This window comes from Grus americana, chromosome 1 (genome assembly GCF_028858705.1).
Source record: "Grus americana isolate bGruAme1 chromosome 1, bGruAme1.mat, whole genome shotgun sequence".
Taxonomy (NCBI): Eukaryota; Metazoa; Chordata; class Aves; order Gruiformes; family Gruidae; genus Grus; species Grus americana.
This window is the reverse complement of record NC_072852.1, coordinates 159,382,044-159,409,543: the sequence shown is the minus strand read 5'-3', so window position 1 is coordinate 159,409,543 and position 27,500 is coordinate 159,382,044. Positions and strand designations below refer to the sequence as shown.

Genomic DNA, 27,500 nt, shown 5'->3' with positions numbered 1-27,500 from the left:
TCAAAAGAATTCTTGGAAGACTAGCACTAATAGACTAAGCAGCTGGCAGGTTTATTTGGAGACAAAAATCAAAACCTTTGGCAAGAAAAGCTGTATAAACTTCCAGATAATTTTTGGGAGAGAGAATGTTCAAAGTTTTAATACACTCTCTTTAAACCTTGTTTTCAATATTATCTCCTTCTGCAGAAATCCTTTCTGATCTTTATGCGCTACTGAAAATAGTTCCACACACCCATAACATAAATTTCCTGGATTTCTCACTGTCAAATCAATGATTTGTTTTTCTCAGATATGCCCTCTTTTTCTCAGCATCAAGTTTACCTGCAAAGATGTTTATTCTTTGTGTAGGTGTGTGTCAACTCCGTGCTTTGACTCAAAGCTGCTTTAATTTCTTATAGACCTATGATATTTAACAGTTTTCTTCAAAGCTTTTTGCTAAAGTGGAAAATGTGGCATTTTGTACTGAGCCAGATGAACACGTGGTTTGAAGAAAAAAGACTGTGTATAAAAAAAAAAAAAAAAGAGTTTTGGCATTGCTCAGGGAAGGAGTTTCCCAAGAAATACAGATCAGACCTACTCCTGGTATTTTTTTATCAAAGGATGAGCGAAACAGACCTCATTTTCCATGTGAAAATAATTTTTCAGTTGGTGAAATGAAATCAGAGCTTTTGAATCTGAAGGCGCAAGCGACATGCATAAATTCGGGGATAACTTTCTGCATGCCATTTACTTCACAGTGACTACCTCTTTGCCTGCTCTTCACCTTAAAAAAGACCTGTGGAAGTCTATCCACTCCTTTCACTGAAGTCAAAGGCACCTCTAATTATCTATCACTTACTTTTAGGAATAAAAGCATACATCAGCACAGTTACTGCTGGACATTATAAACACATCTTGTTATCCTCACTAATGTGTCTGCAGGTCCTACAATGGCTTGGGTAGAATTTTAGATTGTTACATTATGTCCCCATATTTTTCAGAACAGGAAACAAAGCCTAATCCTAACTTGGAAACTCTGCCAGCACATTTATGTAATATTTTTGAAGAGAAAACTATGTTCACAATTTTTAAATTGCACTGCCCAAAGTCAGGCATGCGAGCTGATGTTCCGATAGCTGGATATAGTCTGAGTCTTTGAGATGCTGAAGGAGGCAAGTTCGAAATTTTCAATCCTGGCCTGAATGCTAGTGCTTGAATCCAAAGGGAATTTTATCAATCCTTTAGTAGAAACAGAGTTAGATTTATGGTTCTGAGATTCTACCACATATGTCCACACAACACATAAAAGATGTTGGGAAAAAATAATTTGATCAATATGTTGTTTTCAAAATACTCATGAAATTGCCTGCCACATTAAAAATAAAGCTAGAGATTGATACTATAAGATGTAGTCAAGAGAAGAAAGCACAACTGTTTCCAGACCCATTCATTTTACAGCATCTGGGAGACGGGCTCCCTGAATGAAGATAAATGCAGCAGAGAATTTAAAAAAATGTCTGCTTCCAAAACTGACCGTGAGGCAGGTCTGTGGTGCTCTGGCATTAACACTCTTTCCAGTGACTTTCCTAAGGAAGTTGTAAAAGTACCAACTAAATGCTTTTAGCAGGATTCACGTGCTCAGGTCAGAAATAATTGAAATAGAGGGGAAACACTTGCTAGCAGGCAATAGCAAGCACTGGAATAACTGCAAGAACTGTAGAATTTGTCTCCTCAGAGCTCTTTAAGAATACATCACATACACATCTGTAAGTAATGACCTAAGTAGAGGTGGCTCATTCTTGGAGTGGCCAGGCAATGAGCTTGACCTTCAAACAGATATCGTTCTGAGACTCATACTAGTTTTCACCAATTTCACAGCATTAAAGAATTCTGTAAAGCCAGTACAGCATCTTTGCCTTACTAATTATAAAATGAATGACATTAACATACATAAAGTAATCTGTGTTTAGGCTGCACATAGACACTACCTCTTCCAAATGCTGCATGTAGACATTACAAAGAAACAGAGTTCAAAGTGCAAAAAGCACCTTGCATTAGGGTTTTGCCCAGAAAACTGTTGTAGGAGTGGTAGTGCAGAGTCAAGTTACACTGCTTCTGAACCGGCTAAATCATATTCTTCAGCAAAAAGTCCTTTTTTTGTTTTGTTCCATAAAGGAAGCATTTGTGAGTCAGACGTTGTAGATCTAACTTCTGTAAAGTAAGAGATGTAAAGTAACACTGAATAAATAAAATGTCATTCGGGACATGATTTGATGATAAATTAACTCTGTCTGTAAGGCTCTGAATACTATGTCAAAAGCATCACAGACACAGGACACAAAGTATTGATTTGCTATAAGTTGACTCCACCCCTTAAAAATACCCTTTTTTTGAGGGCTTCACTTTGTACTGAAAGGTTGCATGGTGCAACTCGTATTGTCCATCTGCACCCTAACTTGTGCCACAGTAGGTACTGGCTGCTTTCCTACCTCCCGCACAAATTGGGCCCAAAGGCATGAAGCTGGTATAAATTCAGTATTGTGTGCCTCCCTTGGTGACTCTGACAGTAACACATTCACGTACCCTGCCTCATCCTGAGCAATCTTATTGGGTCTTAACACATGTCAAACCACAGCCTGAGTCAATTGCAAAGCAGCACTTACGTAGTCAAATACTGTCGCTCTTGTTCCCTGATGTTATCTTCCCATGGATGCGCCCGTACCAAGCGTAGCTCCATCTAACCCATACGCACCTTCAGTACTACTCTAAACGTCTTCCACAGGCTGACATTCTCTCGTGCCATGCATACCTTCAATACTGGGTTATAAAATCACATCCCTGGGGGGCTGTGACACCAGGGATGTGATATGATGCTCATGGGAACTTTGGGCTGAAAAATCCCACATTTTTGAGTTATGTTTTGGGGCCACAGGGGTGACTCACGGGGTCCAGTGGAGATCAAAACCAACCACTGTGCATATGGATACAGAACCATTATGCTCTGGAAGGCACCAGGCTTGAGCAGTGTGAACAACGAGTCAGTCTATATCACACTGTTTGTAGACCAAAGATCAGTGCCCAAGTTCAGGTTGCCAAAAAATAGCAAATACAGAGTGTAAACATCACTAAGCACTTGTCTCTGACCATAAAGACAAAAGGTAATACTGGCATTGAAACAAGTGGCCATGAACATGAGATGATAGGCTGATTTTAGGCATTTTCTAACCATTGGAGAAATGAAGTCCAGAAAGAGTTTTTCATGTTGTTTTGCCTCTTCCATTCCTAAGTTTTCTAAGTTGGGGCTTCAGACTTTTATGAACAATGGATATGACACAGTTCCCTATGGTCACAAGGAGGAGTGGACAAGAGCATCACTGAGGTTCTTTCCAGCCAAAAAACATGGTTTCATCAGTAAATGTGATGATATAGGCCCCCAAAAAAACTCTACTAAGTCAAATAGAGTCCAGTTGTTTTAAATAACACAAGCTTAATCATCAATTAGCAAATAGTACAAAAATGTTAATTATTTTATTTTCATTGGCTTCCTGACAGGATAAACTTCTAAGAATGACTCTAATGAAGTTATGCAGGAAGGATTAACACTGTGCTCTGTTCTGGAAGTTCTTAGCAACATGGCTGATTTAATAAAGTACTGCACAACAGCTGGGGAAAGTCATTCTTTGGTACAGAGTCCGGTTTTGTTACAAAATATTTGTTTACTCTGAACTTCATTGAAATTCTCCAGCGAAAACTCTTCTGAAGTTGCACCTTCCCCATTGTGCCTGGGGACACTGTGGACACAGCTGCAATCCTGCATCTGTCTGTGGAAAGTGAATCGCATACAGAACTAACAATATCCCCCTACTGCGGTCAGAAATGTTTGCTGCAGCAGCACTAACCATTCAAACACTCTAAAAAACCACTGTCAGCATAGTGGGTCAAATCTGTTGATGACACTAATATTTAACTGAAATGAAGGAATGCTTAAGGACCACAAAGAAACAACGTGCATTTAGAAAAAAAAAAAAAGAAGTCATAGCTCTTGGAGATATCAAGAGTCTGCAGCTCCTTGAAAGCACGTGTGTTAGGGATTTCATAGCACTTCTAGAGAGGGAATGAAATCAGAAAGCATCTGGAGAAAGACAAGCTGATGGAGACTAGCTAGTTTGGTATGATAACACAAAGCATCATATCCGACAACTTTGGCAAAATATTTGAGAAGAGAATAGACAGAAAACAGATAGGTGTGAAGCAACTAACACTGTCTATTTCGATTAGGTTTAAGACACATGAAATTACTGTACAGCAGGTTAACCCCAGTTTGAGTAAATGCACAGTAGAAGCAGCATTCTTCACTGGATAAAATGACCAGGTAAAAGACTGCAAAGATTAATCTGATTGTGAAATAACCATACCAAATTCTACTAAATTAATCCTACAAGCTTCCCAGAGCAACTATTCATAAACTGTATTCTTCCCTCACAGTCCATACTCCCTTCAGAATTTCTCTTGGCGCCCCAATGTCCGCAGTCAATATCCTTAGCTATTTGCAGGGCATTTACCATCTTGATATGTGAATGCCAGTGAAATACACATCCATGACGATGGTATAATAATGGCAGAATGCTGACTTTTTAAAAGGCTTTTGCAGTTTGCAATTTCCATTCACCGCCACCACCCCTCCATGAATCACCAGTATTGCTCCGTATTTCTGTATCACATACCGAGGACAAAAAGAAAACATCCAGGTAATGGCAGAATTATGATTCTACTTGAAATACAAAAAAAATCAAAATAGGAAAAAGAAAACACAGATAGAGTTTGTTCTGGAGAAGAAGATTAAATAGTAATACAACTACAGGTTTTTTGTTTGAGAGATGATGATAGACATAATTTTCACTTAACCTCAGAATTCTAAGTAAAATACCTAAACCGAGCAGATGAAATATAATGTAAGAAAAATATTCATATGTAGAATATAGCAAAGTTGGCTAATACAGAAGGATATGTAAGTAGTACACATAACACTATAAAAACCATGCAAAACCTGCCACAGGCAGGTAATTAGAAGAAAATAATACCATGGTTTATCAGAAGAGACATACAGAACTCCTGTTGTGACTAATCTATTTTATTTGAATTTGTCAGCCTCTGGGTAACTTCTGTCAAGATGAATCAGCTATGTATAGAGTCAGCTCCTTAAGAAATAGAACAGATTTCTGAAGTTTTTATCTTGTATGCATTACCACAGAGCAGCTATGCTCTGTGAACGGTCAGATGTCCCTGTCCCACTGGTAAATGACAGGGCCTTCTGACAGAAAATTTGTTAACTGTTTTCACTTCTTTTGAATTTTAACGCAACCAAATTCAATTTTAACTCTTTCAGTATCATGAATTAAAAAGGTGTATAGCTTAGCTGGAAACTGGGGCCCAACGACATCTAATCTCATTGTAGCTGTTTAAATTAAGTGCCAAAATTGGGAGCTTAGTTACCGCAATCTTCTTCACAGTGGAAAGAAAAAGGTGATACTGTCATGTGGTTTACTCCTTTTCAGATGCGAACTGAGACTCTTAAACTGAGGGTTCATGCTAATTACATAATCTTAGGAGGCCTAAACTGTGGTCAAAATCTCTTACTGAAATGAGGCTAAGTACTGATCATTATGGTACACTCTACTGCAAGGTGACAGTAGTAAAGATTTGTTGGAAAAGCAGAGGATAACCTTCTAAAGGAGTTTTTTGAAGAGAGTGGAAAATGCTGATTGCAGTATGGGAGAAAACATATCTTGACACTTCCCAAGATAACTAGTCACACCTTCCCTGGAAATGGAACAGCATGTCTTCAAAAAGTCTTAAATTCTGGTGAGTATTAAGGAGAACTTCGAAAGCATCTTGTACCATTGAAGAGTCTGTCCACTGAAAATATCTGTAGAGATTTTAGGAAAGATAGCCATTATTTGCATATTGAAACAATTCATAGAACAAAAATGCCCCTGTGGCAAAGAAATCAAGATCTATTTTTCTAACACCGTGTCCCAAGTACAGAAAAATACAGAAGTGGCAACTACTCGTCAGATGTGTTAGAGTTATTCAGATTACCCACTTGATACTGCAAGATCTAGTTCCCAATTTGATCACAACCAAAATTTACGATCAGAGTAAAGAATACATAAGGTATTTAATGTTCTTAGATGACACTTTTAGTCTTTCAAGTAATTTCTATTCTCAGTTGCTATGAGAAAGGCAGTAACTGGAAGTGAACAGTCTTACCATTTTTTGAAGACGCATTTCAGTAGTTCACAGGGGATCCAAAATATTATACTATTCTTTTAGCTTGTAACCTAGGTCTTTTCCAATACCACTCAGCACATACCAGATATCGCGTAAGAATTTCTTCACGTGGCAGTGTCATGACATTGACCCTGCAGTAGAATACAGTAACTACTGGAAGTCCCTAAGAACAGTAGGCAAAAGGCACTTTGGAAAAGAAACATTCAGTATTTAAATATCTGAGTAACAGAGTAATAAATTGAGACTGTGCACTATTTAATAAAGAAGGAGTATGCCATTACACATTTGCCACAGGGTACTGCAAAGGTAGCAGCATGTATGAAGTCAGCACAGATGAGCTGATGTGCTGGAGAGTCACATCTAAGCTTCTGCTCTGTATGTGCTACCCCCTCTCGAGTGACCATCTGTGGTCTAGATTTTCTGGAATAGCATTATTCCCCCTTATTCCCCAGCAGAAGCGAGAAAGCCAAGCTGCAAGCTGGCCCTGTGTTATCAAATCAAAGGTCTTAAATCAAAGATGATTTGGTAAGCTGCTCTAATTACAGGAACAGAGGGCATGTTGCATGACTATTGTAGATTGTATTTGTAGCGGGTGGTTTTGCTCATTTCCACCAACTTTACGAAAATGCTGTTTAGGATAAAATAAACAAATCTCAGGAGGCAAGGTAAAAACAATGTGTCCCGTGCATTATGCAAGTGCTGAAGGTCAAAGCCTGTAAACTGGTCACATACTGAAGCTCTTGTCTGAAAGTGAAAATCTTCCACTGTGAAAACAATTACCTCTATTACCCAGTAACTGCAGCTTTCATTATGCAGAGCTATATTGTCTTAATGGCACTGACTGATAATTAAACCGATAAGATCTAATTTTCTTGGTATGGAATGACAGGTTTCTAATTGCCTAACTTCATGCTTTGCCTATTGGCTAAGAGTTTCCTGCTCCTTAGCAGCTAAAATTAGTCACGCCTTTTGTTACAGGGCTGTTCACACTACTGTCACACCTTTAACTCCTCTGTTTTTTTTCACATTGTTCTCTGTTCCTTGTCAGACTGTGAGTTGTTGGGTAGCTATCCACACAAATAGTTATTGTCTTTGACATAAGCCTTTCTTCAATTCTCATGAGGAGTGCAAACTGGTGGGCTGGGAGGTTGGTTTTGCTTGAAGCAGCTCTTTATATTTGTTTTCTTAGTAAATCCTCATTAAGGAGATGGTCTTAATGTGCATTTATTTCCCTTTGACCATGGCATTCCTAGCACGCATGTGTCCCCTGACTGCTTTACTGAGCCTCTCAAAGTTATCTGACCCTTTGGTTAGCATTCTGCATTAGAGGAAAAAGAAATGTCACTTTAGATAATAGACCTCAGTGTTTTAACTCATGCTTCCCATAGGAATTATAAGTAAACAGCAGCAGCACAAAAGCAAATTTCCTCCTTCGCCTTCACAGAGTGCGTATCATCTCAAAATCACGCTGGGAGGCCTTGCTATGCTGGAGCAGGGGCAGCAGAAAGTAAGCATAAGAAGGTCATCTGCGGAAATAGTAATTACATTTAACTCCCAGTCTGCTGCAGTGGGCACCGACACCCGGCAGCCTCTCGGGGGGATGCAGCGCAAAGCTGCCCTCTTCTAGGGGCACCCTCTGGGAGCTTGGGCCCTGCAGAGGCAGTTGCAATGTCCCCAGCACCACATTCCCCAGCAAGCTCCATTCCAGGAGTCCTTAAACCCTTATGTCCTCGAAGCAAACAAGCTCTCAAGACCCAAAGCAGCAGGGAGCAAGGGGAGGGGATATTTAAGTGGTTCAGTAAGAAACCAACAGCTGTGCTGATGCCAGTGAGCTCTACTGAATTTTCAATTTTTTTCATTATTACGCTTGTGATCTCCTAATAATCACAGGAGAAAACTTACATAGAATTTAAGACTATGCTACTTGAGATAAATTAAGAAACAGTACAGGAAGTTATATGTCAATAAGGGATCGATATGTCTGAGGTGATATAGCTTGCAGTAGAAAAAAAAAGTATAACAAGCCACACTTAAAGCTTGCATTTGACCTGCCTCAACTTTCATTTTCTTTTAGCCTTCAATTAAGACAGCCTTTCTGCCACACTTCACTCTTCCATCTCTTCAGCTTATGATCAGTGACAGATTATGGGCCTTTTACTTAGCAAGCAAGTATGATTTTATGTTTTTTTAACATCACCATCCCTATCACGCAAGTACTTATCAGAAGATATATTAGAAGGAAAACTTCAAAATACTTGCTTTCAAAATGAAACATAACCGAAACATAACCAAAACATATTGGTTCAGTGTACAAACCATTCTTTCTGCGTTCCGAGTCGCAGATGGGAATGAGAGAGAGAGGAGGAAGCACACAGCACACAAGTCAGGTCATTAAATTCTGTGCAGCATACTATAATGACACGAGTGATATATCAAACTATACATAGCAGAAAAAGATGGCCACCAGGAAAGATCCACAATTACAAACAAAACTGAAAACAAAAGAAAAAGTAAAGCTTTCAGGAAAGTTGTTTTATTCTGTTATAGATCTAACTATTTAGCTGCTGAAACAGCTAACACAAAAGGAACACCCTGAAATGGCAGGGGAAAGTATGTTCCCCTGAATTCTCTCAGCAGCAGTAAAGTTTTCCTTGACTGTCAGTACGAGACAACTGTACTAATCTATTCACATTAGTTTCACCTGATTGCCTGGTTTAATGCAAGACTCAATTACTTTGGGATTAACACAGCAATAAATTAAAATTCTAGAGGGCTGCTTGAATTACTCTAAGTTTCCAAAACTCTACAACTTCCCACATACCATTTGTTAGTGTAACAGAGCTAATTCAATGGACATTATTTGTGCATTTTTTTTGTGTCTCTAAACTATTGCTTTTTTAAAAAAAACAGTCTTAACTAACTAGGCAACTAAAATAGCCTCACTGAGAAATGTGGCAAGCATACAGAAACATCAAATAGCTAAGGGAGTTAACTGGAGCATTCTATTTTTTTTTTTTTAATTATTTTCAAATTCAGGCCACTTATTCAGTTGTCTAAAATCAGCAGCATTGTCTCAGTATCCTTTTTTTGAAAATCTGTGGGTTTAGATATCTCTGTGTCTCTTCCAACACAGAAATATAAAGAGCTCACTGTGACCATCAGTAGCAGCCAATATTTACACCCCAGTCATGCCCTTGGACCCACGTAGTACAACCGGTTCAGGCAGTCGGTGTGTGTTGTGGAGTGCCAGGACACTGGTGCCTCACTCAGCCCTGGGGAAGGGAGACTGGAGCTGCCTTCTGGTCTGTATATCGAGGTTTCCTCTCCCACAGAAATCAAGCAGGAATGAAGAAGTAGCAATGAAATATCTCTCTGGTATAAGGTCAGGACACAGCCAGGGTATACAAAACCAGGATTTCAGACATGCAGGTCCACTGGTTGAGATAACAGCCTTTAAATAAAGCTCATTGGCTTTCCACTGAAAATTCAGGGCCTTAAATAATGTATTTAAGACACAGTTATTTCTAACCTGCCAAAAATTTCTCACGAAATGCTCTTTGCTAATACATTCTCCAGTAAAACTTAATCTACATCACCTGCACAACAATGATACAACAGATGTGACTCCCTTCAGCAAAAGAAAGAATTCAGAGAGCTTGAAGAGGCTGAAAGTTTTCAAGAAACACGGTCCCTGCTAGAGTCTGATCATTTTGGCGTTGTGTTTCCAAGAAATGACGTGTTTCTTCCTCTCTACATACATCCACAGTCCATGCAAACTCAGTGACTAACACTGAATTATGTTAGAGAACTTCCATTTAAAAATTATTCTGCTTGTTTAGATGGAATTGTCATACAAAAGAACAAATCTGAAATAATCTGAAGATGTCTGGCAAACTACGCCTCTTCAGTGGAAAGCTCATCAAGACTTCAGGTTTGAAAGGCATGTTCAGTCCTTCTATGGCAATATTAATTTTGCCATTTTCCACAGAATTTTTGCTAAACCGAGCTAATTGTCACTCACCCTAAAACCACTATCATCACGCCCAAATTGTTTGGTAACTGTCATAGCTCATGTCTACCAGGAAGAAATAGTGAATCACATGTATTTTTCTGCTTTTTATAAACCTTACTGTGTAACTTTTAAGAAAAAATGGTATTTTCAATATAATGTACAGGGATATCGACTTACTTAGCGAGTTAATAGAGGGTTAGAAACCCTATCTTATCAGGCTGCGGGAGCAAGTGATTTACAAAGGATAAATAGTATATTTATGATCAAAGGAAGTCAGTAAATAAGGGCCAATCGCTCAGTGTCTGCTCAGGAGAAAACTCCATACTGAGGACATCAGCATTTCTAAAACGAGTCAGCTGCTAGCCAGTCATCTTGGGAAATGGCTTAAAAATTGGTATTGTGATTATGAACCCTTGAATAAACTTAAATCTAAATGGAGAACACAGGTATAATGAGGACAAGACTGTCTCCAAATCAACAAATAACTTTGCAGAGGCAACAACCCAGTATGAACGTCTTCGAGCCCACCTAATGCAGCAGCACAAATGTTCCGACAGCATTGTATCTGAACAAAACAGACACACCTCCTTTTGGAGCTGAGCTAAAGTACACGTAGCAATAAACTGTAAGCATTCATTTAAGGGGGAAAAGTGGCAAGCGTAAGGTGGGGTATCCTTGCCAAGCTGTAGAAACAGTGGACCACCACCACACAACATCACAGCTGTGGAAACTACAGAACTCGTGACCTACTTGGAAAATTATGTGGCTAATGTTAAAATTCTTGCTAGTATTTCTTATTCAAAAGGCACAGAAATAGGATCAATATAAAGTCTACTTTGCAGAACGCAGAGATAGGTCAAGGGGAAAAAAACCTTATTGTTGTCTGTTGTCTGCAAGGTGTTGGTTTGCCAGACTCTGCTTTACTGTGTAATGCAAGATATGCACATCCCACAGACACTGCCAAAGCCGGAAATATCTGTGCCATATAAGCACATTTTGATAAATTAAGTTTGCCTAGCCTTCATTTCTGTTTCTGCTCATAAGCAACAGTCCTTTCTTGGTGCACCAATTTGAGAATTAAATCATACCATCTTGCTTCTTAGACAAGCCTGAGTAATTCTCTAATAGCAAAATGAATTTTCTACACACTGCATTGCCAAATCTCCCAGTTCTGTCAGTTCAAGATTATATCAATCATAATTTCTATTTTAAGGTTAAGATATCAACTACACTGCTGACCATGTCAGCAGTGGGGGAAGGATGAACCAGAATGCTTGAAACTTTTAATTGTTTAATTAGTAAGTTAATAATGATATTAATTGCACACAGAGGTTAAGGCATTCAAGAGAAAGCTTTCTTGAGCAAAGGAAAAAATGGTAACACAGCCACATAGGTGACATAAAAGCATGAGAGGCAGCACGTGAACAAGGCATCAAAAAAGTCATGACTTGGGAAACAGAATAAAAATCTAAAATTTCTGAGAAAAAAATCATCAAGAAAAAGCTACCTTTATTGCTTTGGATCATGACAAGAGTCCCTAAAACATTGTCTCTACTTGATGTAACAAGAAAATTTCTGAGAGAGGAAAATTTATCTAAAAGATATTATCCTGTATCCTGTACAAGATGTAACACTATCAAAGAACACAAGCAAGCATAATGTAAGATGAACAGAGCTTCAAATACTTTCAGACTCACATGACGGCAAAAATTACATATTCTGTTGAAGAGCACAATGGAAAAAGGTGTTTGTGGGTAAAACCCTTGTAGAAAGATAGTCATTATTGTGCTTTCTGAAGCTAAGCCTATATGCAAACTGGCATTTGGAACCTCAAAGGAAAGAGTGGCTAAACAGTGAGTGGAATTAAAAATGAGCATTGAAAGAGAGGAATATTGTGTCAAAAAAATGCTTTTTCGTATTGTATGAAAACTGAATATATTGTAGATCTGCGTTTTTGCACTACAGGGAGGAAGAACAGGTTTAGAATCATTAAGAAGTGTTTGAGAACAGGAAAATGTAAAACCAGGAATACATTTACGAATACAAATGCTAAAATACAGCACAGGTATTTACAATGAAAGAAAATACTAGCCCATTGACCATGGGAGGTTGGCATTACTTGTCTTCTGTTATCTTTTGTTTAAAGTATTGAAGGGTCAGAACCGTAGTTAGAAAAACACAAAGCAAAAGACAAAGACTACTTCTCCTACTCTATGACTGCAGGTCATTCACTTCTCAGCCATATACAAGACTGAGACAAAACTGTCAAGCTAAAGAATAAATAACATACGGAATCAATCCTAAGGCCCAAAGGAACCTCTGGGATAATTTAATCCAGCATTAAACTAGAAGAATTTAAAATTAATTGGTATAGCAAAAAAAGCTAGGATTTTCACCAAGTGTTTCCTGCACCAAATCCAGTAATGTCTGCATGGGCTCTAGCATGGTGCGGTGGGTTGACCCTGGCTGGGGGCCAGGTGCCCACCAGAGCCACTCTGTCACTCCCCTCCTTCACTAAACAGGGGAGAAGAAGTATAACAAACAGCTTGTGGGTCGAGATAAGGACAGGGAGAGAGCACTCACTAATTGTTGCCACGAGCAAAACAGACAACTTAAGAGAAAAATTCATCTAAGTTATTACTAAGGAAAACAGAGTAGAGGAATGAGAAATAAAATCAAATCTTAAAACACTTCCCCCCACCCCTCCCATCTTCCTGGGCTCAACTTCCCTCCTGGCTTCAACCTTCCCCCCCTCAGCGGCACAGGGGGACGGGGAATGGGGGTTACGGTCAGTTCATCACACATCTCTGCTGCTTCTTCATCCTCAGGGGGAGGACTCCTCTCATCATTCCCCTGTTCCAACATGGAGTCCCTCCCACGGGAAACAGTCCTTCACGAACTTCTCCAACATGAGCCCTTCCCATGGGCTACAGTCCTTTACAAACCGCTCCAGCGTGGTCTCCTCCATGGGGTGCAGACCTTCAGGACCAAACTGCTCCAGCGTGGGGTCCCCCACGGGGTCACAAGTCCTGCCAGCAAACCTGCCCTGGCGTGGGCTCCTCTCTCCACAGGTCCACAGGCCCTGCCAGGAGCTTGCTCCAGCGTGGGCTTCCCACGGGGTCACAGCCTCCTTCAGGTGCCTCCACCTGCTCCGGCGTGGGGTTCTCCATGGGCTGCAGGTGGAATCTCTACACCCCCTCATCCTTCCTCCATGGGCTGCAGGGGGACAGCCTGCTTCACCATGGTCTTCACCACGGGCTGCAGGGGGATCTCTGCTCTGGCGCCTGGAGCACCTCCTCCCCCTCCATCTGCACTGACCTTGGTGTCTGCAGAGTTTCTTACATCTTCTCACTCCTCTCTCCAGCTGCAAAAGCTCTCCCTAGGTTGTTTTTTTTCTTCTTAAATATGTTATCACAGAGGCGCTGATAGGCTCGGCCTTGGCCAGCGGCAGGTCCATCCTGGAGCCGGCTGGCATTGGCTCTATCAGACACAGGGGAAGCTTCCAGCAGCGTCTCACAGAAGCCATCCCTGTAGCCCCGCCCCGCCCCGCCCCCCCTTGCTATGCAAACCCAACACACATGGTTTTAGGAGAGACAATAACTGTTTTCACTTTGACTTCCTGGTGATTATTTTTATAGGTGGTGACACTTAATGATAAAAAATGTTCATGTATTCCTAAATACATTTGTCTACATTCAATGTCCAACCACTGAATTTCATTAGTACTTTTCCTGCCAATTAAAAAGAAACCCCAAAGAAAAAACAAAACCCCCAAAGCTTTCTGTTATTAAACTGTTTCTGAGGAGAAACTAAACATGGCCTTGTAGGCAGGTCCTTAAGAAGCTGCAACCAGTGAGAACAGTATTGTGCCTTAAGCCTAAACAGGGATTTATTAGTTGGCTCCCTTTCAACTTGTTCTTTATATCTCAGGAACAAACTGAACTTGTTTACCTTATTCACATAGCCATGCTTCACTCCTCAGAGTACTGACATCCTTTGTAACTAGAATTAGTTCCCAAGAGAAACAACACAATGACTGACCACAAACTGTCCTCACCTGCACAGGGCATACAAACTAATTTCTTACTCCTATTTGGTCACCAAAAACCTGTACAACCTTCTGAAGGTGCCCATGTAAAGGTGGTCTAAGCTGGTCGTGCCTAGGTTTATTTAGGTGCCTGCAGTGAGCGTAACAGGGGGCAAGCAAGAGCAGGGACACCTGTGAAGGGACTACAGCCCAAGGCTAAGCTGATTCTGGAGCAAAGGAGACAGTTAAGAATGAAGGAGCAGCAGCAGAAGAGTAAGAAACAAGGAGCAGCAAAAAAAGGAAACCACTATGCACCAACCCCAGCCTCACATGCTGCAAAAGCAGAGAAGTGGGGACTAGGACATGGGGAGGAGAGGTGTGTGGACTGAAGTTGAGACAGGTGATGGAAGAAAGGTGTTTTCCCTAAGTGTCTCTTTAACTGTTTGCCTTCCTTGCTTCTTAATACCTGAATAAGTGATTGTAAGTTTATGTTAACTGGAAGTAAAACAAATAAGTGAAGTTCCCTGAAGGGAGACTCTTTTGCCCATGACAGTGCCTCAGCTGGGACCAGGGCCCTATTGCTCTCCGTCTGCAAGGCCTAGGAAGGAATTCCAGTGAGAAAAACAAAAATCTATCACCATCTTTGAAATAATGATTTTCACTGGTTTCTCAATCAGTGGACTAATGGGGCATGCTTTAAGTCATTTCGGCTCACATTTAGAAAATATGAGTTTTATCGCTAGACAGTCTGAATGGCTTCCCTAATTACATTCTGACACCTTCACACATTAACATTGTTATCACTTGTCATGTTACTGCATGATAACTCCACAGGCCGCCGTCATGGATGAAGGCCTCCTTATTAGGCACTTTACATGCAAGTGCCTGAATCAAAGAGCTGCATAAGTAAAATAAGATTAGATCAGTTTATCAAAGTATTTAATACTATGATGCACTTGCTAGGATAAACAGAATATTAAGACTCAATACATATATCAAGCGTACATATCATCTGTGGAATTACAGACTCTGACCACAAATTTTGATGAAATCATTAGCCAATGCTTCCTTCATAAGAGCTCAATCTCTCAGCTTTTAATGACTACAATTAAATGGAGGCTCTGACTTAACAATTACATCCCCTCATTGCTTGCTATTATCCCAGATACCCACTGACTCAGAGCCAAGGGAATCAGGCTGTGGTGTTGATGCTGATCTGCATTTCTGGGCATCTATGTCTGTGCAAAAGGACACTGGCTTCATTCAGGTGGAGCTGACTGTGTGAAAGGGCAGCGGAGTGAGGAAGGAGGCACACAGGAGGCTGAAAACACCCTTGCAATCCCTTTCACTATCAGTTGTGTCTTCTACTTTGAACAAATAACCTGCAAATATAATTTTTATTCTGTTCATCAACTCATAATTTACTGTTTCTCATGGACCTGGAAGTCTCAGAGCTGGCAAAGTAGGCAGTTGCTTAGGACAACTTATCAGTCCTAATCCACCTGCTTCTTTTGCCCATGCCAGGGACCTCGAAAGACCAAGTGGCTACTAATACTGCCACCAAGAGACAAGTGTGTCAGGTGGGTGTGGAGTGATGGGCAAATGGAAAGGTCAATCTCTGTCACCGGTGACAGGCTCTTTTCTTCATTCAGTGGCAGCAGGAACAGCAAGTTGGATTTTGAAGTGGTTTTTTTTATGTTGGTATGTCTTGTTAACATTCAGCCTCCTAAACATTAAAGGTGGTTTTATAAATTTTTTGTGCTAGGCAGTCCATGGAGAAAAATTGGAAATAACTTCACAGAAGAATGACAAAGAGCAGGTCTTTATAGTACTCCCTCTAGTCACCAGTCTCATCTTGCTCGCTCTCCTCCAGGGCCAGGAATCCACACAGTCCAGTAAACTCGGCTGTCCCTCTCATCCACCCAGCTGGAGGCAGGGCCCCTCTAATCCTGCTCATCGTATTTGTTACCGACGAATGGATTTGTGTGGTGCACATGGGTTCAGATCTCATCCTTGTTACTCACTTCTTGTAAATATGAATCAGAAACTCCCTGCATAAGATCAGAAGTAAGATCAGTCCTCCTATTCTGTCTGGGGAACTGCCCACTGGAGACTGGAGCAGCAAATTTCCTGGAAGAACCCCCATTTGAAATTGTATTTCTTTGCAATTCACATGCCCGTGCCTCTAGGGTCGAGGTAGGTTTTCCATCCCACTTCCTCATGTCCTCTCCATGGCCACGCAGGTAAAACCACAGAGTGCCTGTGGTGTGTACCCTCTATATCCTCTCTCTTGAGCAAAGGAACACTTACTCCTAACAGATGAGATACTGGTCCATACAAGTGGGGAACTGGATATATCCTCTTTGAGTTGCCGGACCTCCTGGGACAGTTTCTCAAACAGGTTTTTGGATTTTTCAGACAGTCCACAGCTGAGACACAGGCCTGTAGGGAGGAAGAGAGATTTTCTTTGTATTGCTGGAGTTGGCCAGCCACTTCATCCACCATTGGTGCTTCTTGATCTTTCCAGGCCAAATGATTGGGCCTACGCTGGTGGTGTGCTCTGTACAAACCTCCACCACATGGGTCAGATAGATACACTGGATTTTATCTAGATCTGTGGGTAACTGCACATTGTCTGGGTCATAAAAAAACCATCTCCCGCATGGCTAATTCCCTCAGGTACTGGATACCTCTCTCCACGGTGGTCCACTTGCCTGAGTGACATGTAACATCTTCTTTGAAGGGATACCTTTCCCTCATGCCTGATGAGTCTCCTCCAGAGGCTGAGGGCTGGTGTCCCTTTTCCAATCACCTTGTCAATGAGCCCTTCCCTGGACAGGGATCCCAGCTGCCTGGCTTCTCTACCTTCTAATTCCAGGCTACTGGCCCCATTATTCCAGCATCAGAGCAGCCAGGTGACAAGTTGTTCACCTAATCAACGACTGCTCACTTAGGGACAGGGATCGGGTGGTTATAGCCGCTTCTGTCTCTTCCTCCTGTTCTGCTGATGGCCCTTTTTGTCATCCTTTACTAAATGAGTTGACTTCTGTGTCCATTTCTTCTTGTGCATAGGGGCGATTGATGCCAGTATGGATTGATTTTCTGGTTCAGCTGCAGTGCTTATCGCTGGGATTTGAGTAGCTACAGTGCATATCAGCGGGGTCTGAGTAGCTGCAGTGCTTATCGCAGGGGTTGGAGTAACCTCAGTGCCTGTCCCCGGAGTCTGAGTAGCTGCAGTGCCTGTTGCAGGGGCTGGAGTAGCTGCAGTGCCTGCCACAGGGGTTGACCTCTGGGTAGTATTCTTAAATAGTTGTTTAGCCCTAAACAAGACCCGAACCACACTCAGGAGACTTAGCAATAGAAACATGCTGGTCTGAACATCCCAAGGATATTCAACATTCTCAAGAGCTGTTGTAATTAGCCTGGAGAAGAAGGGGAAGGTGAAAGAAGGAGTCTCCCCCATAGAAAAAGTAAGAAGTATAATTATTAATAACTTCTGACAGATGGCTCCCAAGTACAGAGATGAAGCTGTTGCTCCACCACCACTGAATACAAACACAAAGCTGGTCTACCAATGATTTTATCATACCATAAGCCAGTAGTACTCTGAACAGCAGAGTTATAACCTTAATCCAACGCCCAGAGGTGACAAATCACACATAGACACTGATAACCAGTATATACAGCAAGCAAGGTGTTACGTAGCACAACTCTAAGAACAACTCTGTGAACAAATAAAACAACATTGTGACCAGTGATGATTAAACTAATATAATAAATGCTTATAACACATTTGTTTTAGCATGCTCTGGTCAGATCTGTCATTATCTCAACCCTTCAAGCCCCATGTTGGGAGCCAAAAAAGACTGTCGTGGTTTAACCCCAGCTGGTAACTAAGCACGACGCAGTTGCTTGCTTGCTCCCCCACCACAAGGGGATGGGGAGGAGAATGGAAAAAAAACACCTTGTGGGTTGAGATAAAGACAGTTTAACAGGATAACAAAGGAAGAGAATAATAATAGTAATAACAATAACAATAATACAAGTGATGCACAAATGCAATTGCTCACCACATGCAGAAAAAACCAACCTGATGCCCAGTCTGTTTCTGAGCAGTGATTCCGTCTCTTGGCTAGCTCCCCCAGTTCTATCCAGAGCATGACGCTCTAAGGTAGGGAATACCCCTTTGGCCAGCCTGGGTCAGCTGTCCTGGCTGTGCTCTCCCAGCTTCTTGTGCACTTGGCAGGGTGTGAGAAGCTAAAAAGGCCTTGACTTAGTGTAGGCACTACAACTACCTAGCAACAACTAAACCGTCAGTGTGTTATCAACTTTATTCTCATCCTAAATCCAAACCACAGCACTACACCAGCTACTAGAAACAAAATTAACTCTGTCTCAGTCAAAACCAGGACACTGCTGGTGCAGATTCAGAGGGAGGAAGGTAGAAAGGAATGTGCTCTGCCCTGGCCCCTGCACGGGGGTGAGTAGGGCACCCTTCCAGAATGCAAGTGTCTCACTTTGACCACTAAATATAAAAACATGGTACTGACGTGGAACTGATATAGAAATGTAGGTCACTTCTACTTTCTTTTTAAAAACCTGTATCAGTCTCCTGCAGCCAAATTCATTATACAGGTGTCCACGTAAATGAATGGACTTGTAGCTCTGGATGCTTGCTGTTTCTAGAAGTACCTAACTGGGGATCTGATTTAGGCTGACTTTTCAGCTTTTACTCCAGACTGACGTGAGCATCCTTCCTCCCTTTCCAGCTGTTTGGCTTTCATGTGTCCATCATGCCTCACGACTCCGGTACTATGAATTCTAATCCTAGAGACAGGTACCCAACCTCTAGGCAACACTAAATCTCTCATGGAAAACGTACTTAATGGATTGTGGCAGCGAGGCGCAAAATCCAGATTCAATGTATACTGTCTTAACCTTAATTCCTTCCTTCTGAACAAGGGACCTAATGCCACCCTAATTTTCTTCTAGTCTAAGAGCAGCACCATCACAATTTAAACTGGTTGCACACTCAAAAATCTTTTCCCCATCATAAAAGAATTCCTATGAGAACCAATGTAACTCCTGTATTTGGTAGATAAAATTTCAATTTATGGGTAAACAAAGAGGCTATTTTGATCCCTGTATAAGTCTTTTATTAAAACAATACCTGTAAGTGAATTGAGGAAGTTGACTTTGGCACCACCGTGATGTTTCCTTTAACAAATATTAAATTAGGTTCACTTTCAATCTAATCATGGTAGACATTTTTCACAGTGACATAAAAAATCTTTTCTTCCAATTAGCAATTTAAAAAAAGGCTCTCAACTGTAGGCATGCTAAGAATATTTAAATTCTGGGTCACACATTATAAGGGAAAAGGCATTATAATAAAAGTGGGAAATATCCGAGACCTAAAGCTCTGTTGCTGTTTTACAGCCCATGAAATGAGATGATTTTGCTGGCTCATCATGCCACTGAATAGCATTCACTTCTACTGTAAGGCAAGTAAGGTTTAATACAGATGTAATTTTTGTATATGTGGTTTGAAGCACTCCTTACCACTGAAATATGAGTATTTGCCTCCAAGATACAACACGTGTGTATTTATCTCCTCTACGTAAACTGGACATTAATATGGTAGTCTTTGTCAAATACTCTCTGCAGGTACGAGATGTAATTACTATCATTTAATAGGGTACTGGCCCTAGCAAATGACAGAGGGGTTGATGATACAGCATAGAATAAGATCTCCCTCTTATCCTTTCAGAATGATCTTTCATGGCATAAAACTTCGTTCCCTTACTTTGTAGAATATTTTTCAACTTTTAGGTATCTCTCATTCTGAACTTCCTTTTCCTTTTGAGAATATTTGAAGCAATATGTAGCACTGTAAATCACGAAAAAACATTCTCTAGGATTACGTGAAGAGTAAAATCAGTAACATAGCTGCAAGTGTACATCTGTAGATGATTACAGATGATTACACCCATGAGGCATGTGGAATGTTTACTAGCCAGATGTTACAAAAATCTGAATGCAAAAGGATCTGTACTGTGTGGAAAGTACAGGTAGGGAGGAAAACTGCCCAGGATCCAGCAGCAGCAGGGGGTTCTGGCACATTTGTGTCTATGTGGCACCCCTTCCAACAGCACCCACATTGGCAGCTCTACCAACATCCTTAGTGTGGCCCTGATAGCAATTACTGCCATGTTAAATATTGACTAAAGGTAGGTGCACGCTCAGATAAACAGTGACATGGAAGGCAGAAGTCCTTGTCATAGTTCTCCAATTGCCAAGTCTTGCGTGCTCTTATTAATTCAACAATTATATTTATGCTTTTTAGATATATCAGATGAAAACACTTATGCAAATACAATCACATGCCTAATGAGTTGCACAATTATTGGGGTTTATTTACAAAACAAAGGTCATTTTTCTTAATATTTAGCACAACATTCTTTGCACACTTCATGGTACTGTCATCCTATCAGCTACACCCTACAGAATTAAACACAGAGAAGAAGAGAATAAAATCAGAAGGAAGAAACAAGGCAACTGTGAATGTACCTGATGCTCTCAGTGGGAGACAAGGCTGAAGGCTGTTCTAATATGAAGGAAACATCAACCTTTTTATAGCAGCCTGAATCAAAATCAGCTAAGAAGTCTGAGAAAGAGAAGAGCTTGACAGTACCATACAGGTATAGTCAATAGTAAGGAGCTTTGCCACCCACATCCACACAGCCAGCCAAGCCTTTCATTCATATCCATTCTCTTACTCCCACTCAGCCCCACAGGTAGTATTCGAAAAATCTTCCAAGCATCCTGATGGATAAAAGACTTCATTTAATATGAAGGCTCCCACTGTATAAGAACAATACCTACTTAAGAAGTCAAGTTCTGTGTCAAACTGTTGGAAAGAATACTTGGGTTTCTACTGAGTTCATGAGCAACTTACTAGAAGAGAACAGTAACTTCTTGTTGCCTCCTGTCAGCTGGAACCGGAAACATCTGAAGTCACCTCACCTAGGGGGGGCAGATTATTCTTTCTCTACTATTCTTTCCTCCCATTTCAGAACTTCACAGAAAAAGGGATTTGGGGTACTTTTAGACCTTAGCTAATTGGTTCTCCACTCAATGTTTCACTATTCTCCAGTTTCACAAACAGTTCTAAGATAGAACTCTGTGTCTGTTGCTCAGAACTTTCCTAGAGATATATCCAGGCAGAACTGCCCTAGGTGTTAGTAATTTCACTCTCATTAGAGATTACTCTGGTAAAGTTGGCAAAACCGATTGGTGTTAATTTTGTTCTACATCCAGTCTAGAAATAGGTATGTTGAAGAACAGAGACATTAGCTGTAGATATATGCTGATGTGGCCCATGTTTGAAAAATTACCTGCACAAACATCAGGTATATGTATTATTTTATTAGTGCATATTGAAAGGATGCAGCCACTGGATTTGTGCCATCTATGGCACAAATCTTATTGTATTATTGCTGTACAAATGCAGAGTGGAAGCAGGTTTGGTAAAGAGAGGAGAAGCACTTGATGGTCTACATCTTGATTTTAAAAGGCTTTTAACATTGTCTCACCATGACAACATACAGAAATATGGCTCAGTGAAACTACTCAATGATGGGTAATGATGGCCACTTGTTAAGTGTCCTTATGAGCAGCTATTAATGAAACATTGTCAGAAAGAAAAACTGTCAAACGAGGTTCCAACAGAGTCTGATCTTGGTCTGGTTCTATTTATTTTTTCACTCCTGACCAGGTTGATAGAAAATAAATTGTACTCAACAAATTTCAGATAAAAAGTAAGCTAAGAGGCACTACAACTACTCAGGAGGAAAGAATCAAAATTCCAGAAATAGTCTGGAGAAAAAAAAAGGAAGTATGCTATTCAACAGAGACAAATGCAAGGGTCTACATTAAAAAGAAATAATCCAGTAAACAAATAAAGGATGGGAAACAGTGATGGCAGCTCTTTCAAAAGGACACAAGGGCTGTAACAAATCAGAAAAACACATGAATCACCCACAACATGCTGTTCTGAAAATGGAAAACATCTCACTGGGATGTAGAAACTGTAATAAAGCTTAAAAACACATAAAGTAATGGCTCTACTGGGGTATTCTGCCAGTACTGCACTTCAACAAAAAGGTGAATCAGCTGGAGAAAGTCTAGAGAAGGACAATAAGAATAACTTAAGGTATAAAATATAGGTCTTATAGCAAAAGACTGAAACATTTGGAGCTATATGGCCCAGCAGGGCCACAGAGGCTAGAAGAGGCATAATGATAGTCCTGAAAGATGCAGAAAAGCTTTTTTAAAGTTTTCTCTATGTCAGTAGTGAATAAGGTGAGAAATTATCTTAAATTGCAAAAAAAGATAGATTCAGGTTATACTTTACGAAAATCTTCCTAAGAATACAGACAATGAAGCAGTGCAATAGATTGCCTGGAAAGATTGTGAAGTCTGCTTCACATTGGAAGGGATGGCTGAGATTGTCTTGACAAGATGACTTCAAGCCATATTTATCAGTAGTCTGTAACTATGTTCTTCCTTAAACAATTAATACATACTTGCATAGAAGCATACATAAAGCAGATAAACAAAACACCTCAAAACTAAAAATAGAAAACTTGGGAAATAAATATATTGTCAAGTATGAAAACTTACACTATCATCTTTCCAATTTTCGTCCCTTTAAAGCCAAAGCCTTTTATAAAAGTGGGAGCAGCGTATGGCCAAAACTAGGGGATTTTCCAAACATGAAACTATCTACTCGGCATAGCCCTCACAGTATAAAAAACTCTATTAACTTTTATTTGATTAGGACATTTTGGTCTTCACCCAATAATAAAACTGTAAAACCCCCTCCCTTTTTCATTAAGAAGAAGAAAAATAACATAAATTATCAATTTCAAATATGCATAGCTTGTACTTATATACTGCAAATTAAGTGGTACTAATTAGACAGTAGCTGCCAAACTGCTATGCTCTTGTGATTTTTGTAATGATAGATTTCAGGAACCAACAGGACAGGCTGCATGATAATATCTGAAAGTAAAATATCATTGAATGTATACAATAAAATAGTATAATTACACAGAAAAGGTCTATTACGTTACTTACCTGCTAACTACATACAAAGATGATTCACAAAATAGATATTTTAAAATACTGAAAATTTGCTGATTATAACTCTGTTTATAACATTCCTAATTTGAGGAAGCTTATTTAACATTTTGTGGCAAAGCTGCTGTGTCTTACCCAGTATTTTAAAGTTTATTAATCAGCTTTCAATTGATACTCAACTTAACTTGTGGCTGCCGTACTGAGAGGTGTTATATCCTGGTTGCCTATTTCTAGACAAAAACAATGTATCAATGACAAGTCTCCGAAGTCTATTAGCAATATTCGACCTTTAAAATGCAGCACTCTGAATGACATATTGATAAAGTACAGGACTGTGACTCAGGAGACCCCGGAGTTTCAGAGTTTGAGCCCTGCTTTTTTAACGAGCTTTGCAGGCACCCTTGGAAAAAACTATTTCACCTGTCTTTGCCAATCTGTCTCCAACATTAAAAACATACTGGCCTCCTTTATTAAGCACTCTGAGCCTCATTCAAATCATCTACCCACTTAAGCTTGTCTAAGGCATTGCAACTACTTTTCCCTGGCGACCAGGTAGGCAGCTAGAATAACAGCCTTCAATGCCACAAATAATTTTGCATGTCAAGATAAGAAGGGTGATTTCAATCTGAGGCATAAATCTTCTGGTGACACACCTATCCCACGCTCCCCTGCCAAACCATCTCGAACTGGAGAACTTGCGTGTGAATGTTTTTAGCTTCTAGCATGAACTCAGCTCATGTTCACCCAGGAATGGCAGTATGCCACTAACTTAGAGATCTGAAGGTTGTCTGAGAGATCAGACAGGGCTATCCTTTGAGATCTACTGAAGAAAAAGAATATATAAAAGGTACTATCAGTAGTTCTATTCAGCTACCGGTACTGGTCCAACTGGTATGCTTCCGACTCCCAGAGGAAACAGAATGGAGCTTGGCTGACATCAGTTTTTTCTCCCTTTCTCATGAGAAAAAAGGACACAAGTGGCAGGTTTTGTTCAGAAAGTATTTGGTCTCACAGAGTACTTGTAACAGGACTCTGAGACTATTTCTTGTAAGTCTATGCCTCACTGTGTATATTCAGCAGCCTGGGAACTAACTGAAGTGATTTCAGCTGCAAAGGCTTTCAATATTCAAAAAACTTTTTGGATTGCAGTCATTCAGTCATTAAACCTTTTTATTACCTTCAAGTTCAGCTGGGGCCAGGATAACAGTCTGGAGCTCAAGCCAGGAAAAAATGGAAAAAAAAAAAGCTTATCAGAGTTAGAGAGATGCATCAGAAAGAATACGGCCTGCAGGCATGCTTTATCATTTGAAGGGACTTCCCTACCTGTGCTGAAATGAAAATTTACAGCTGCAGGCTCCTGTTGGACCTTTGTCTGTTAAATAAATGTGAGATAACTGCCATGTTCTGACAGGGTAACTGCATATTTTCCATTTGGATATGGATCTTGCCACAGCTGCCCATGCTCTTGCCACCTTTCCTGAATTATTGTTCTCCGCTCGTTTCCCCATGGGGATGGCACGGCACATTGCAGCTAGCAGAGAATGTATTCTCCTGGTGATCCTGTAGTGTTTTTCACAGAACGCAAACAGCTCCTGTATTGCAAAATCTGCCTGACTCCCAATCAATTTTCTGGGTGATGTTCCGACTTACACAGTTTGGATTGAGATTGCCACAGATACACATGATCTTATTTTCTCTTCCGCCTTCTCTTTAGTACCAAGATGATTATCAAAGTAATTCTGGGTGGGGTTTTGCGGTTTTTTGTTTTTTTTTTTTTTTCACGGGAATTACTACTAAAATTAGACAAATAGGATGAATTATATACTTTGAAATGAATCATAAATAAAACACAAATTAGTCATCGCATTTGCATACTGGTGATAATCAACGGTTGACTATTCTTAAATAAAGACATTGTTTTAAAGTTATTTAAATCCTGGGATCCCAGGCAATGTAAAAATAGATGATAACTTCATCATTCCAAAGCAAATAGCACAGCTTCTCTTTCTGGCATGTGCTCTACTTGAGCAGAATACTGATTGCACTTGATATCTTTTCAGCACAGAGATAAGCTATCTGTTCTATTCATTTCATAAACATTTTTAAATGGATACTGAAATGGATGTTACCAGTAGGACAGACCTATCTCATTAAAGCCACTGTAGCCCAGCTCTTGCCTGCTTAGTCCCAGATCTTCAAGGTCCATGCATTTAAATCCAGGTGGGCACTGGTAACCTTCTTCTAGCTCTCTGGAACAGTGGGTGTCTGGGATAGCTAAATTATTCCAGGTTACATTTCTGTGAAAAATACAAAATTGAGGTGTTACATAAACTCAACCCATAGCAAAACTAAAAACTTGAAAGCAAGAGGACTAAAGTGAAAAGTACATCAGCTATTATTTTTGCTATCTGATGTTTAGTATGTTATTTTCATTAAATAAGCTCTTACTGTAAAAGGCAAGCTAACTCTCTCCTGAGACTTCAGTCTTATGTAATGACAGTACAAATACTAACAGCAGAAGTTTCATGCTAATGCCTAGAGACCCCATCAAAAATTGAGACTCTCCAAGACACAGAGGAGTCAACATACAGTTGCACCAAACTGCTCTTTATTGAAGTCTGGACACTTACTGCTTCAGGCTCCTTTGTAAATTCTGAGAGTGTGTTCAACTGCAGTGAATACTTTGACTTCCACAGACATTACCTGAGCTAGCTTTGACACTCTTTAAAAGGATCATTGTGGATGACTTGTTGGTCACCTGCATATGCATACAGCTTCTTGTACCTTGGTCAGGCCAGGTTTCCACCACAGATAGCCACAGACATAGGCAAGAAGTCAAATCATTACATGTTGAGTGCAATTAGTATCTAGGTATTGCTGTGACTGAAACAGATCCGATTCACTTTTAGGTCAGTTCAGTAATAATTTGGTAAAACAGGTGAATAAATTGGAACTAGTTTGAACTGTTTCAAACTGATTTATGTTGGTAAATGGAACATTGTAAAATAGAAAGGTCACGAGACAAGGGGCAGCACTGCAACACAGTGTGTTGGCCATATTATCCTGTTGCCAGAGGCTGAGCATCACTTGTCTTCCCAGCTCTGCTGGCCCCCGGGGCTGAGCTGCTGAAGAGGCTCTGTCACGCTGCACCACAGTGGGAATTCAGGTAAGTCCAGTGCTAAGGGACATAGAAGCGAAAAGGAAAGGGAGGACAAGTTTGTAGCTCCCTGTCCTGTTAAATCTGCGCCTGTGGAATGTACACATAAAGATGCATACCCAAGTACTCCCAGACTTCAGTAAGGAGAAGCTCAGGCAGTGGATTCTCCCTAAGCATTAACAGCACCCAGTTAATAATCACAATACATAGTCCTTTGCCAAAACCAAACACTGGTCACCCCATTACCTAAGAAGTAGTTGGGTTAAGAGGTAACCTTAGCAAACTGCCCCTCTCCACCCTGAGCAGGTCCCTGTTAGGGTCTAGAAAGCACCACAGCACAGTATTACAGTGCAGAAGTGAGGATTCATGTTACTTGTGCCATGAGGCAGCTGGGTAAACCACAGAGAAGAGAGGTTGCAGTATGACATAGCTCCAACTGTGCTGAACAGGCACACAGCTAAGCAACAGCCGCTTTTCTCCTTGCTTGAATTCTCTCATCCAGCAAATGAAAATCCTGATTTTTGGTTCAGTCCTACAGCAATTTCAAATCAGACTTGAAAAGCTAATCATGGTGAGTTCTGGTCCGAGAAAAAAAACAGTCAATAGCATTTTTCCATTCATGTTCACGTTCATTGTGACTTCCTGGTCACAGCACAGACTTTTGATACAGAAACGCCCAAAATGAATTGCTGAAAGTTACAAAGAAAATCACCCCGTTATCCTGAGGTTTCAGATCAGTGCCTTAAAATTCATCGTTTTAATTAATCTTGCTTGTCCACAGAAAAGGTGAAACTTTTCAGTCTGCCCTTTAGTATAATTAGTATCTTATTGTTCTTCTGAAAGTCCTCTTCTTTTCACCTAACTCACCGATGCATTTTGACAACTAAATT

General features: G+C 40.4%; 1 protein-coding gene across 9 annotated transcripts in view; it reads right to left on the bottom strand.

Annotated features, from left to right (window-relative positions):
- Window positions 1-27,500, bottom strand: part of NALCN (sodium leak channel, non-selective) — a 247,179-nt gene that overhangs the window by 165,714 nt on the left and 53,965 nt on the right. For 7 of the 9 annotated variants that reach the window (XM_054847101.1, XM_054847129.1, XM_054847111.1 and 4 more), the window contains one exon: window positions 25,596-25,750. The exons of 1 other annotated variant lie outside the window; for it this stretch is intronic. In XM_054847101.1, coding sequence (XP_054703076.1) covers window positions 25,596-25,750 — 155 coding nt within the window. Of the gene's footprint in view, window positions 1-25,595; window positions 25,751-27,500 lie in introns of those variants that run through there. One more of the 9 variants, XM_054847157.1, reaches the window with a different exon arrangement.